Consider the following 13,387-nt stretch of genomic DNA (forward strand, 5'->3'; position numbering starts at 1 on the left):
ACATACTGTTGCTTTTACACAAGTTTTCAAACGGACAACTAAAATTTATTATTTGTTATTAATTTCTCACTAATTTGTACATTTCGCTAATGTTCATATACCGTTGCTAAAAACCAGTTAGTGTTCCAATTCTTACAAGCAAAATTCTTTTTCGCAAAATACACTTTGTATCTTCTATGAAGATATCTTTTCCCTTGCCTTCGGAGATAAAAAAATCGAATCAAGTTTTTGTGTTTTTCAAAAACCTTTGCCTGATTTATTCATTTTTCCAATGTGGAGTGTCTCATAAATTGTTTTATAGACCATTGCAATAATGATATTTCAATTACCTTTCGAAATTTCCAATTCTGTGGGAATTAATCTCAAACAACGCACAACCGAAAGACATCCTCTGGATCGAGCCAAGAACTGAAAAATCCAACGTGTTTTCCATAGAAACGCGCGTAAACTCCGAGTGACCGAGGCGCAAAGTCCTCTCGACTTCTTTTTCCGATTCGACTTGCCGGCGTTAGAGGAGAAAAATCTTTAAAAATGAAAGGGCGTACTGCCGTCCGTTGCATGGCCATAGAGAAAGAGGGGCAGAAGTGTCGAAAGAGAGAGAGAGAGAGAGAATGCAGGGCTGTGATGGACGAAAGGATTTTAATTGGAAGCCAGAGGAGGGCAACGATGGTGGTAGCGTTGCCTGGCCAAAGCTCGAGATAGGGTGAGGTGAATCGTGAGGGGAGGGTGCTGGAGGAAGGTTAGAGAGATGGAAGGGATAGTAGAGGCCGCTATGGTGGTTCTTTACCCTCGTTCTTCGCTCCCTTTATCCTCGACTACGTACATTTTCGCGCGCGCGTTCACCGCCTTGAACACGCTGTAATATACGTGTCTCTGTCTCTATATATATTCGTGTTCATGAGTATTGGGACACTTAGGAAGAGTTAAGTAGGCTTCAAATGTTATTAGGAAATTATTGTAACCTTTAAGAATTATTATCTCATTTGAAACTTGAATAATATTAGGATCTTATTAAAGACTTTAAGAATGATTATCTTATACGAAATCTTAATATGAAGAATCCACGTATTCAATATTGTAATAATAATTATACTAGTAAAATATATAGTATAAAATAATGAGAAATAATACTTATCATTTTCTTGTGGAATCAAGAGTTAGAGTAAATCGGTCAAAGAAGATGGTATTAGACAGCTTAAATAAACGATTGTGATTGAAATATACGAGGATTATGTGAGAATACACGGGTGGCCGATAATTTATGGGCCGGCTGACACCACGACATTTAGTTGTATAATAATATCGCGAACACGGTTGATCGGTTAGTATTCCAAAGTTCTCGTGAAAATTTGCCGGCAGCGCAACGCGCGCTGGCTACTATATCAATTTGCCGTAATTGAATTGCGTTTCGATGAAATATACCAGAGCCGACTAAAGTGGCGCTATCGAGAGCCGCTCGTTCGATTGAAACGGTCACAAAAGGAGAATCATTTTTTACCATCGAAATCGGCCCAACCTACTATGGCCACCAAAACCGAGCTTTGTCGTGCTGAATTATCTAAACATCGAATACCATATGAATCATGATCTAAAGGATTTTTTTGCGCCGAATGGGATGTAAATTTTTACTATAAAATACATAAATTAAATTCCTTAAAAGACAACAGACAATGCACAGAAATATATAGCATATTGTTTTGTAAAATATATAGACGTTTCAATGTATGTATAAAGTATTGTAGCTCTTGCATCCATAAATTAAATCTTGTTATAATAAAAAAACAGCTTACAATGCAGACAGGTACACAATATATTTTCCATAAGATATATATTGTAGTATATGTATAAAATGTCGTAGTTCTCAAGATCATAAATTAAATTTTTCATATTAAAAACCAGCAGACGATGCAAATAGGTCTACAATGTATATCTATATCTTTTAATAAAATATATGGGTATTCTGCTATATAAAATCTTGAATGAGCAAAGATCTATGGCTAAATTAAAAACAATTTTTATATGTTACGGGTACGTACGTTAAGTGGTTAAATAAATTATCGTCTCATCGCTTTGAACACCGTATCGAACCACCATGACTAACAACTATAAATAGGACTTTGTAATTTCTATTATCTTCCATAACTATCTACGACTATTTTATTCTTCTAGTAAAAAGAGAATATATTATTTTAAATTATGTATTATATGTTAAAGCTATTTTTTTCATATTTCGAGTCACGTCGAAGGAAGGGTATATATTTGAAAATGAACCTTCGAATAACGTGAATAACCTGGCCTGTAAATTTTCGAAGCAACCGATCAAAGTCGATCAAAGTTTCCAACTTCGACACCGAAACTTTCCAGAAAGAGAGAAGGGAAGGTGGTGGTGTCTGTAAAAAGACAAGATCGACGTGTCCCGACTGAAAACGTACATCCGGAAGGGCTTCTGACGCAGGATGTGAATTATATCCTGCCTCGTGCCGAGATAATTATATTCTGGTGGATCCAGACAGGCATGAACGCAGACCCTCTATGAAAATATTATCGAAAGAATATTTCTGGTCCTTTTATCAGCCAATACGACGCATGTCAGGCCACTTTTAAAGTGTGTTCGATTTCTAGTATCTAGGATCTGTTTCATTTATCACGAGATTATCTTAATTAACAAATACACATCCACTCTTTTATCTTTCATTATCCACAAAAAAAGAGACAAAGAGCTAAAAAGCCACGGAAAATGCTCTCAATTACATATCATATCACAATTTATAATTGTCACCTTTCATTTTTTGAATAACCTTGCTCTAAAAAAAAAAAAAAAATAAGGACAAAAAACAAATCGTAGTATATAATACGCAATTGCGAGTTGCATTCGGTATGCTGTTGGTCCATGATCTCGATCCTATTACACGAATTCGTTTCGGGATCGCGATTCCCATGGTACACGGGAACCCAGACTTACGCGTACACACATTTTTTCCCCCATGGCGTACTCGTTTTAGTATTAATTCGTTCCGGTTCGAAAGCTAATCCAGACACGAGGCTAACCCTTGTCCATTTTCCTCCGTTCCACTCCCCAAAATACATCGATTTCGGTCTGGTGATACGTGACCAGGGATCCCAATCGTTTGCTCACTTCTCCCCATCGTACCAACGGTAAACGTTACGCTACCATCTTCCTCCATGTCGCGTTTTACTTCTGAACGATTTAACACTGGCCACGATTTCCTACAAAAATTAATTCCACGCTCTGTAGAGTTTATTCGGAAATTTTATCACGAACGCCCACTCTCGTGATTTTTTTTTTAACCAATAGGGTATACATCGACGAAGGTTTACAATTCCTCTCCCTCTGTTGTACTTTTCGATTTTTGTCGAAGGGTAAATTGGAGCGAAACGTCCACGATTACAGGCAATTTCTCGGTCGATGTTGGTAAAGCAGTACGTGTTTCGGGAAAGATTAATTCGATCCTGTAAGCGAGCATATTTTTCAGAGTTTGTCCAGATTAAGATTCGAGCAAATCCTGACATTCTTTTGCAGTTGGAGAATTTATGATAACGAGCATTAAGAATTAACGAGCGAAGTCAACCAGCAAGTCGATCAAGCTCATTAATAACGAAACATAAAACAAAAGCCAGAGACATTTGTTATTTGGTCAGACAAATTCGAACATTTAGAAAGCCATAGGAACATCTCCACTTTCCCAAGCCGCAATTACCATAAATCAAACCAGCAATCCCAAGCGTCTCGCCTAACTTACAACACGCATAAACCTATTTCTACACGCGACAGCTAATCGTAAGTGCTAACAAGAAAGCAACAGAGAAATCACGACGCTCTTTTTTTCGTTTGCTCTTGATTCCGATCGAAGACGCATGCCACGCGGAACGAACGTAAGCGAAAAAGGAAGAAAAGATTCTTCAGGTATATCTTTGGCGGAGGCTCCCTTCTCTAATAAATTCCATTAGACATGGGCTCTTGCTCGCCCCATATTATGTTACGCGTTTCGACGTGCATTTTCAATGGGCGCACATCCATTACGCGGCCCGGTGCGACAACAACCGTCCTTGCCCCGCTCATTCAACAAAATCCTTTTTTCTCGGGACCACTGGGTCCTCTTTTCCTTTCTAACGTTTTCATCGTCGCGTTTACGGGACCCATGGCGCTGAATCTTTGAAGAAAGAGGACCTAGTAGGTTCAAGCAACCGAGTACAATTCGATTCACCAATAGGACTCAGCTTCTCCCGCAACATGTTTGTCCTGTATTTGTAGTAGCGATGAACTCAAGTAGGTTCAACGATGGATCAACTACGCTCCAAGCTTCTATGTAGTAATTCACAGAAACATTCGGACGTTTACAATAGAAACTTTGTACGAATTATTACGCGTATTATACGAAACTTTCCCAAGTTTCACTAGCGTTGTAATGGTACGCGACTGCCGTGATTATATCGAGAAAATTTAAAATTCATTTAAAAATGTATATAAATACAAGATACTTGTTTCAAACACACATTTAGCAAAAAATTAGTACAAGTATAGTCTGGAAACAAATTGCCTATGTCGCACCATGACCTATAAATTATGGAAATTAAGAAGTTAAGAAATAAAGAAGAAATATATACACTTCTACATTCTTCAAAGTAAACTCTTGAAACTTTTGAGACTTACTTGCTGAGTCTTTGTAAGGCTGAGCCCATGGCACTGAATCTGGGAAAAGAGAGGACTTGGTAGGTTCAAGTAACCGAGCATAATTCGATTCACCAATAGGACCCAGATTCTTCGGCAACGTGCTCGATCTGTATAGCACGAGACTCATCCTGGATTACGGGATAGTGAGGTAGCCTTGGTCGACCTGGCGCTGATTCTTTATGTAGTTGCTGTCCTCGTCGTTGCTCTTTTCGTCCTTTTGACGCGACCCGATCGGCAGAGAAGAAAGGATCGACCGTGTAACGACCGACACAATGACTACTCCCGCCGATCTATTAGGAAGAATAACGACGTGCTGCGAAGAGTCTTCTGCTTCGATGGCTTCTTGCTATTCTTCTTTGCCTCCTGATGCCTGGACGCAAAGTTACTTATGCTGTTATGTCAATGGTGGCTTGTAGATTTTGGAAGTGGATCGAGAGGTATTGTGATGATTCTGTTGAGTTGACGAATACGGTGTGATTAATGCTACTGGTGTTCCCTTTGTTGTGGGATAGGTTGAAGCTGTTCGAATCTTTCCTAATGATATTAAAAATAATAGTTACCTGCGTCTTTTAAGAATTTTCAGAAGCCCGGAAATTGTCAAATTTCTTCTATTTCTATTATTCTTTGATAAAACTTCAATACTGTTCGGATTAGAAAATTAACTCGTAGTACATGACATTATATGTGAGAAAAGATTGTCATTACTAACATTTATATTATACGGAAATTTCTCACGACGATATATATATATATATATATATATATATATATTTCAAGTGCATTTTACACTTGGAACTTTCATAGGAAATAGATCATTTATTATTAGAAATTATTAATAAAATAGTATTTGAAACTATAAAAATATACTACATATAAATACTATATAACTACGTAAATATACTACAGAAGCACAAGAAAACTACACGGAAGATATTTAACAGTTCCGATTTTGACGATTCTATTTCAATTTCTTGATTTATATCGTACGCATTAAGGACGAAATACCGAGTACGAAGGTTGAAACTGTTTTAATTCCATCTTTATACATTTTATCGGAATATTAATACACCAACGATACTATTAAAGTTTACTGGGTTAAGATATACAACAATTAATATGACACTAAACGTTACTAATATGACAGTAATTGACACAAAATGATACTTGACAGATCTTAAAATTTACTCGTGCATACTGTATTTGTATCTAAATATATTTTGTACAAAATATAATATTCGCCATTCGGAAGAAAAAGAAAGAAATTGTTGGCCATTGTACCGTAACAAATAAACATATAGAGAATATAATTAAACAATTCTATGTAAGTTCATAAAATTCATTCGTAAACGCGGCAGATAATTCGAGACGAAGCAAGTTTATTTATCGACGCAAAGAGGTTTCCGCAGTGAAACGGAAGAGAACGAAAAAAATTGTAGTTGTATAGAGGTTTTCGAGTTATTCAAGCTTCTATTGTACGTGATATTAGATTACTTGTGGAAGAGACCATTGGTTCTCATTCTTTCATTTTCCTCGACGTTAGCTTGATGTCATTGCAATTTACATGTCCGAGGCTTCTTTGGTGAACCGATGCATGCTGCTGGTAACACAAAATGGCGGGTCGCCCCTCGGGGGAAAATGTCGAAACTGAGAAAGTTCGCTCGTAAAAGGGTCGAGTGCTCTTAGTTGAAGGCGATGGGGCGAAGGGGTGAGGTAGTGCAAACAGAGCACGAATCGAAATTCCCTCACAAATCGTTGGGGATAAAGAAAAAGTGAGAGACGAGCGATTAGTTGCAGATTGGGAAAGTCTTTGTCATTTTACAGAGTGAAGGTCTTTTTCCACTCCATTTTTAGCATAAGATAAGGTAACTACGATTCGACGAACTAGCACTTATTGCTGTCAATATTCTGCAGTTAATTGTACGATAGACTTAAATCATTTCAACATTCATTCTCCTTATTCGCCGGTTTCGATGGTGTCTTCAATAGAAACTGTTTCAACCTGAAGAAGCGAACCTTGTTTGCCAAATGTCGGAACATGGTGTAAACTAGGTACAACGTATTAAAAGCATGATCGAAACTCGAAGAAGCACGCGTGTCACCTAATCATCGCAAAAGTTTAAAATCCGACATTCTCTCGTCTTTTTCATATCTTTTTTCTTGTGCTTCTTCTTTGGTACCTTCTTGCTCATACCCTTCGAGAAGAGCACCCAGTTCTTTATTCGTTCAGGTTTCTCTCTGCTTCCTGTTGCGTACCAGTCGATCAAATGTCAGAAGGACGTTCTTTACAGGCGTAAAAAAGGGCTCGAAAGGATCCAGTTCATTGGCTAATAGAGAACGTAAAAAGAACGCAGCTCGAGTTTCTTCGACGGTCACCCTATCCGGGGAGCTCTGGTCTGTTAGGCGTTTTAGATTGTGCTCGATACAATGAAAGAGAAAGAGAGAGGGAGGAAGGGTGAGAGAGAGAGAGAGGGGGAGAGAAGGGGGTGCTTCGAATCTGACCGGGCTTATAATCGACTTAAAGAACCCAGAGACTGCTCCACTTTCCGAGTATCGACTTCGAGGAAATCTAAAAATGAGTTGCGACCCTCTCTATTCGGCTTGCTCGAGAAACTAAATTTATGGAACCGTTGCTCTCGGTACGGGATAACATTCTACATAATGGAATTTCGATTCTTTTTTCCCGAAACTCTTTGAGATGAATGTAGATTTAACGTAGCCTTGCATTCGAAACGCGTCTTTCCAGTCATTTCTGACGCAATTGTGTGAATAAGTTAATATAATAATATGATATTATAACAAGCTGAACTGCGGATCTTTGTAGAAATTCATGTTTTCATGAAACGATTAAGGTAATTTGTTTTCTTTTTAAGTATTATAAGCACTTTCTTTCGGATACTTTATACATTTTTATACGAATCTTTAAATCTCTAGACGATTACTGATTTCATATTGAGCTACTTTTTTGTAGTTTCATCAAATTCAAAACTTCCTGTGCTCCTTCACCTATGTAAAATCAGACTTACCAATAATTTTCAAAGCCTGTAGCAGGATCGATTTTACACCAAACATTTCGTTCGAACAAGCCACGAATCTGGTATATTGCTTCCTGAAGACCATCGATTGACGCGCGAAAAACGGATTGTTATAGAAATTCTAACAAAGACTTCCGATACATCGGCGACAAAAAAGAAAGGAACGACAACACATCTTCCGTTATTGGTGTGTGCTTTTTGGAAAAGTGAAGAGGAAAAGAGAAAAAAGAGAGAGAGAAGGGGTGACATTGTTATACCTGGCACAGAGCACTATGACAAAGCTGTGAAACTGCCTTCGAAAAATTTTCATTTCGCATCGTTGCGCAGAGGAGAGAGAGTTTTGCAATTCTGGGTCACTCCCCCTAGTCGTTGTAATCCCTGTAGCGGCGGCGAAAGCCTGGCTGTGTGAAACGTGCCTAATCGCGAGATCGGCTCAACCCTTTCGCCTCGATGAAAACCGCCTGGCCACCTGCCCAGGATTACGCTTAGACATTGTTCGAGTACCTGGAAGAAGACCCGGCCCAGTAATCTAAACCACAACGTTATTTTTAAGCGGAATCGAATTGTCCTTTGAACGTGTTTTAATAGCAGTTGTAATAGCGGTTGCGTGGTATATATTGTTTGGAAAATTCAACAAAAAATTTTTGATATACGGTATAGATACTATTATTTAATAAAACGCTAATTTTATTGGAATACAAAAGAGATTTAGGCATGCGGTAAAATTATTTAAAACCAAAATAAGAAAGAATCCGAAGGTTAGGCAATAAAACACAAAGCTAACATAAAAACAAATCTAAAGCTTCAAAGATAAAAAAGATCTTCTAAAATTTCTGAAATATTTCAGTTATCGAGATATTCACGGGCATAATTAACAAGTATCCCTTCTCGTTTGTTATAGGGTGTTTGTTGGACAATTCGGCGCCGCGGGGCCCGCCCGATGTGCCACCCCGTAACCCTACAATGAGCCGCGTCAACGGAAGATTGCCAGGAAGTCACGCAGCCAGCGATCACGAGCGTGATCCCGACCTTCAGCCGTCCTGCCTCGTACGCACCTCATCAGGCGGCTTCTACAGTATACCAAGTGAGTATTAAGGGTTGCTCAAGGCATTGATTTACGTTCTCAAAGCGAAAAAGAGGCCACGACAAAGACGTGGCAAAGGGGTTTCACTTCCTCGAAACACAAAGTTGTTTACGTATCTCCGCTTGATCAGCTCGATAACTGTTTGAGCTTGTTAAGAAACTGCTGGATGAAATAAGTCAGGGCCGTTCTTTCGATGGCGACACGAAAATTATAGTAGATCTGTTGCTAATGTTTCGTACTTGACAAGTTTTGATACACTAAATATTCTATCAGAATTCTTTGTGTCTTTGGTAAATATAAACTATGATTTAAATCGACATTGAATATCGTTTGGGTAAAATTTTATGTATAAAACGTTTTATAAATATTACTCGAATATATGCTTTTGTTTAAACTATTTGATCGAGAGTTTCGAAGATTTCCTAAAAATGTTCAAACGTCTTTTTGTGGATTCGAAGTGGTGGATTCTTGGTAATGTTTGCATCGGATCTCTAAATAATCGATCTGTAGATAAACAGAGGCGAACTTTACACCGATCGACATTTTTCCAGGATCTCGAGAGTTTCCCCAGGATGATATCGGTTAAAAGTGTTTGAGAAACAAATATCTAGAGAGTAAGATTGACTGCCTAAGAGACAGTAGATAAGGATTCTGTTTGAGATACGTAGCTTTCGACTTTGCGCCAAGTAAACTCTTATAGCTTTTGCGTTTTTCTGTTTAAACATAGATAGATTCTAACACTGCATCATACATAGCCATAAAGGTATACCTTCTTCAAACGTTATAAAGTTACTTAAGGATTTTTCAATCTTCTCTATTTAACGAGAATTTCATTTTCTATTTAACAAAAGGACGAAACTTCCGAGGACGATTTCCGAGGATACAAAAACTAGCCCTAAACTGACACGAAGACTGACCCCAAATTCATATTTTCGTCTAATTCGCGTATATAGAAATCCAACGATCAAAAATTTATTTTTTATCAGATTTTTGATCGTTGGATTTTTATAGACGACACACCATATGTTATCAACAGCAGTAAATGCGTTTGAAATTGAGAACTGGTTCAAACTTTGAGATGATCTTAGAAGAGTAGCGGTGATTCGAAAGATTCTTTAAAAGTTTAAGAAAACATCGGTGATTTAAAATTGATTATATAGACTTCAGTCGGTTATCACAGTGACTTGTGAAGTTTACTGAACGAAAGTAAAAGGGAAAAGATTCTTGGAAGAAAAGTGTTTGGAGGAGGTGTGTCCACCGATAACACGGACAATGTTTCATCGAGGGCCGTAATAAGAAGGCTTAGCCAAGGAGAGGGGGAAGTGACTGACGTTTCTGACGAGGGTAGTACACGCTGTAATCAGTGGTAACCAATGATGGGCGGGGGTGCGATAATTTTCAAGACGAAGTTTCCTTCTAGCCGCTATCTTATCGGCCAACCAGGACCCCGAGTAGTGTCTTAAAAATTTATCGCTTTTGTTAAAAATTTATTTTCGTTATTTGTCGAAATATCCAAATGAAAGGCTCTTCGTTTATTTTGGAAGAACAAATAGGACTTGTTCCCTAGAAACTTTAAAACAAGTCGTTCTACCTATATAGAATACTTCGAAAAAATTTTAAGAAGTTGATCTGTATAGAATATTCTGAAAAGATGCTGCGAAAAGTGTTGAAAGCTGTAGGAAATCGCTACTCAAATATCTGTCACGTTAATTTTGAATATACTTAACAGAATTAGTAACAGATTCGATATAACCACTGGAAAATGATTCCGAATTTTTAGTTCACAATATGTACATATAATCAGTCATAAAATCTTCAAAGCTACTAAATCCTTTTCTCTAAAAAAAGAAGAGATCCTTCCTCAGTTCTTGGCTTCAATCAGTAGCCCCAAAATTTTCCACATTTTCGCAATAATTTTCCATCTGTGTCGGAGCTGATGACCGAAAAACTACCCTAAGAGGCGCTTAAAACGATTTTCTCTCAGAACCAGCAGCTAGGTAATCGAAATTTACCAGAGACGCACAGCCATGAAATGACGTGCCTCAATGTCCCAACAGTTGAGTGCATTCGACAGAGGAAAAGCATACCGTGAACAGGCTTTTCGAGACGCTTTAACAGCAATCTACACCAACTACAGGGAAAACATAAACGAAAACCGAGCTTTATGATGTTTTGAACAACACAATAAGACGCGTTCCTTCTTTGTTTGGTTACTAACTAAGGACTCTAAATTTTCTACGGTTCAGACGACCCAGGCGCCAAAAATGATTCTCCAGCGAACCTCGGAACACTTGAAAGCTTTACGGCGTTTCAAAAACGTGCGATGCGGCTCGAACGGTGATTTATGATCTCTCGACTTATTGACCCTCGGTTATGACACTGGCTGACGCTTATGACCTTCCACAGAATACTTTAGGCTCCACCTAAGGTCGATCCTTGGTCTTTCACTTTTTTCCTCTCTGGTCTGGTCATCGACACAGCCACCAATCTTTTCTAGGCTTTTGTCCCTTTCGCCGCTGTCGATAATGCACTTCTCGGCTTCGTCGAATCCGTCATCCGAGTGTTTGCGAAATTCTATGGTCATTCATCTTTCCTAACGGTTAGGCGAATCATGGTTGTGGACATTGAGATTGTATCGCTGTTGGAAGAAATACGTGTATTTTCATGTTACTTGCTATTTTTATACCACAGATACAATTTTTTGTAGGTACTTTATTCTTTAATGCTTTAACCAATACGACTTCTTCCTTTATTTTTACAACTCTATTTACATGATATTGTAATGAAAAAAAGTCTCTCTTACATCTCCTATAAATAACATAATCTCATAAAATTATCTTGAAAAGTAATCAAACAACAAAATCCTTGCCTCACGAATGCTTTTTTATAGAAACGTGTAAAAGTACCGCATTGAAGTACTCTTGGAAACCCTTCGTTTTATTCTTACGTTAGAATTCGTTGCTCCACCCTTCACTCGTTACATATACCTGGTGAGCAGGAAATCGAAGCGTGGGAAGACGAAGGTCCGCAAAAGTAGACCCCAAGCCGCTAATTGCAGGTGTTGCCGGTCGTTCGGCCCCAAAATTCGATGATTATGGCATTTAGGCAGATATCCGTGATTATGGGGATTCTGGACTGCCTCTTTGCCCATTCGTTTTGCTTCTTTATACGTAATTATCCGCCGCACGAGACGACGCCTAATGCCAGGAACCGTAGAAAAAGGGATATGTCTACGATTAGCGTGTCAGAATTGCCTTAATCACTCACCAGACCAACGTGATTTACTTTCACGCATTGGAAATACCTGTCAATGTATAACATGGTGACTATGTTTTATTGACTAAGGTTTTTATTGGTTATTGAGGTTACATCTAGAAAATATCTCTATGTAGATTCTTTTAAGGATAAAATTTTAATTTATATGTGATTTTAATCTGATGGATTATTTAACAAAGTTGTATTTTAATTATAATTATACAATTTATATTATGAGGAACTAAGGCAAAGGGTTTTAAAAAACTGTAGTGCTCTTGCAAAGTTTTCGAATATTGGTTAATTAATTTTTCTCAAGTTCCAGTAAATTTTTTAGTAACGTTAAGTAAGCAAGTGCATTAGCATATATTGACAAAGTAATGCTTGTAGCTACAGAATTTACTTAATTTCAGTAACATCAAGCTAGTAAGAGTTAAAAGAAAAGGATAACAAATTTAAACACGAGTGCGTTCACTCGCCAAGTAACATTACAGAATGTTAAATTTATTCAAAAGTGGCTTATGGGGAGTATTTTTATTTCATAACAATAACCAAAAATATCCAATAATACATGACAGTCTAAATAGAAATATTTCATCCAATTAAATGCAAATTCTATAATTAAAAAAAGATAACCCATAGGTAACATAAATCGAATATTTATTTTTTATTCATCACAGTTAAATGGACACTCGGAATAACCAAAACCTCTATTCTTTCAAACCATTAAATCAAGTTGGGTAAAGCTTTATTTTACTAGTACATTTACAATATTAATTGGTCATTTATGTTCTACAAAAATTAAACAAGCAGTTTACTAATATCAGAAATTCTACAATAAATAAATAAACAAACCATCGTGTATTTAAAGATTTTATTAAAGATTAATAAATCGTTTATTAAAGATTAATTGGTGGAAATTTGGAAGAAACCTAATCCAAAGTTAATATGTACCAATATTTACTAATCATTCACCTAAATAGAGCTTCAAATCCTAAATCCTCTCATAATAGGTCACAACCTCACAGGTAGACCATTTCAACATGAAATCAAAGCCTTTGCAATGGTACTTGATGAATGGCCACCACTGACAGGTTAATTGTAGCCTTTTTACCTGTTCGACATATTTATTATACACATTTCTAATTACTCGAGGTACACTTAATTAGAGTGGACACCGCGTATGGGCGGAGCTGACGGAAAAAATGAATTAAACAAACCTTCGCGTCTTCTTTCTTTCTTTTTTACTCGTTATACGACCAGGTAAAGCAGGATTATTCATTATTATTTAAATATCAATCTGCATTAAAGACTAATGGTGCCCCA

General features: G+C 37.4%; 1 protein-coding gene across 10 annotated transcripts in view; it reads left to right on the forward strand.

Moving 5' to 3' along the window:
* The window catches only part of LOC117206289 (teneurin-m), a 652,575-nt gene that overhangs the window by 608,834 nt on the left and 30,354 nt on the right, over window positions 1-13,387 (forward strand). For all 10 annotated transcript variants that reach the window (XM_033445485.1, XM_033445490.1, XM_033445492.1 and 7 more), the window contains one exon: window positions 8,627-8,809. In XM_033445485.1, coding sequence (XP_033301376.1) covers window positions 8,627-8,809 — 183 coding nt within the window. The remainder of the gene's footprint in view (window positions 1-8,626; window positions 8,810-13,387) is intronic.

This window comes from Bombus bifarius, unplaced genomic scaffold (assembly GCF_011952205.1).
Source record: "Bombus bifarius isolate JDL3187 unplaced genomic scaffold, Bbif_JDL3187 scf7180000008000, whole genome shotgun sequence".
Lineage (NCBI taxonomy): Eukaryota > Metazoa > Arthropoda > Insecta > Hymenoptera > Apidae > Bombus > Bombus bifarius.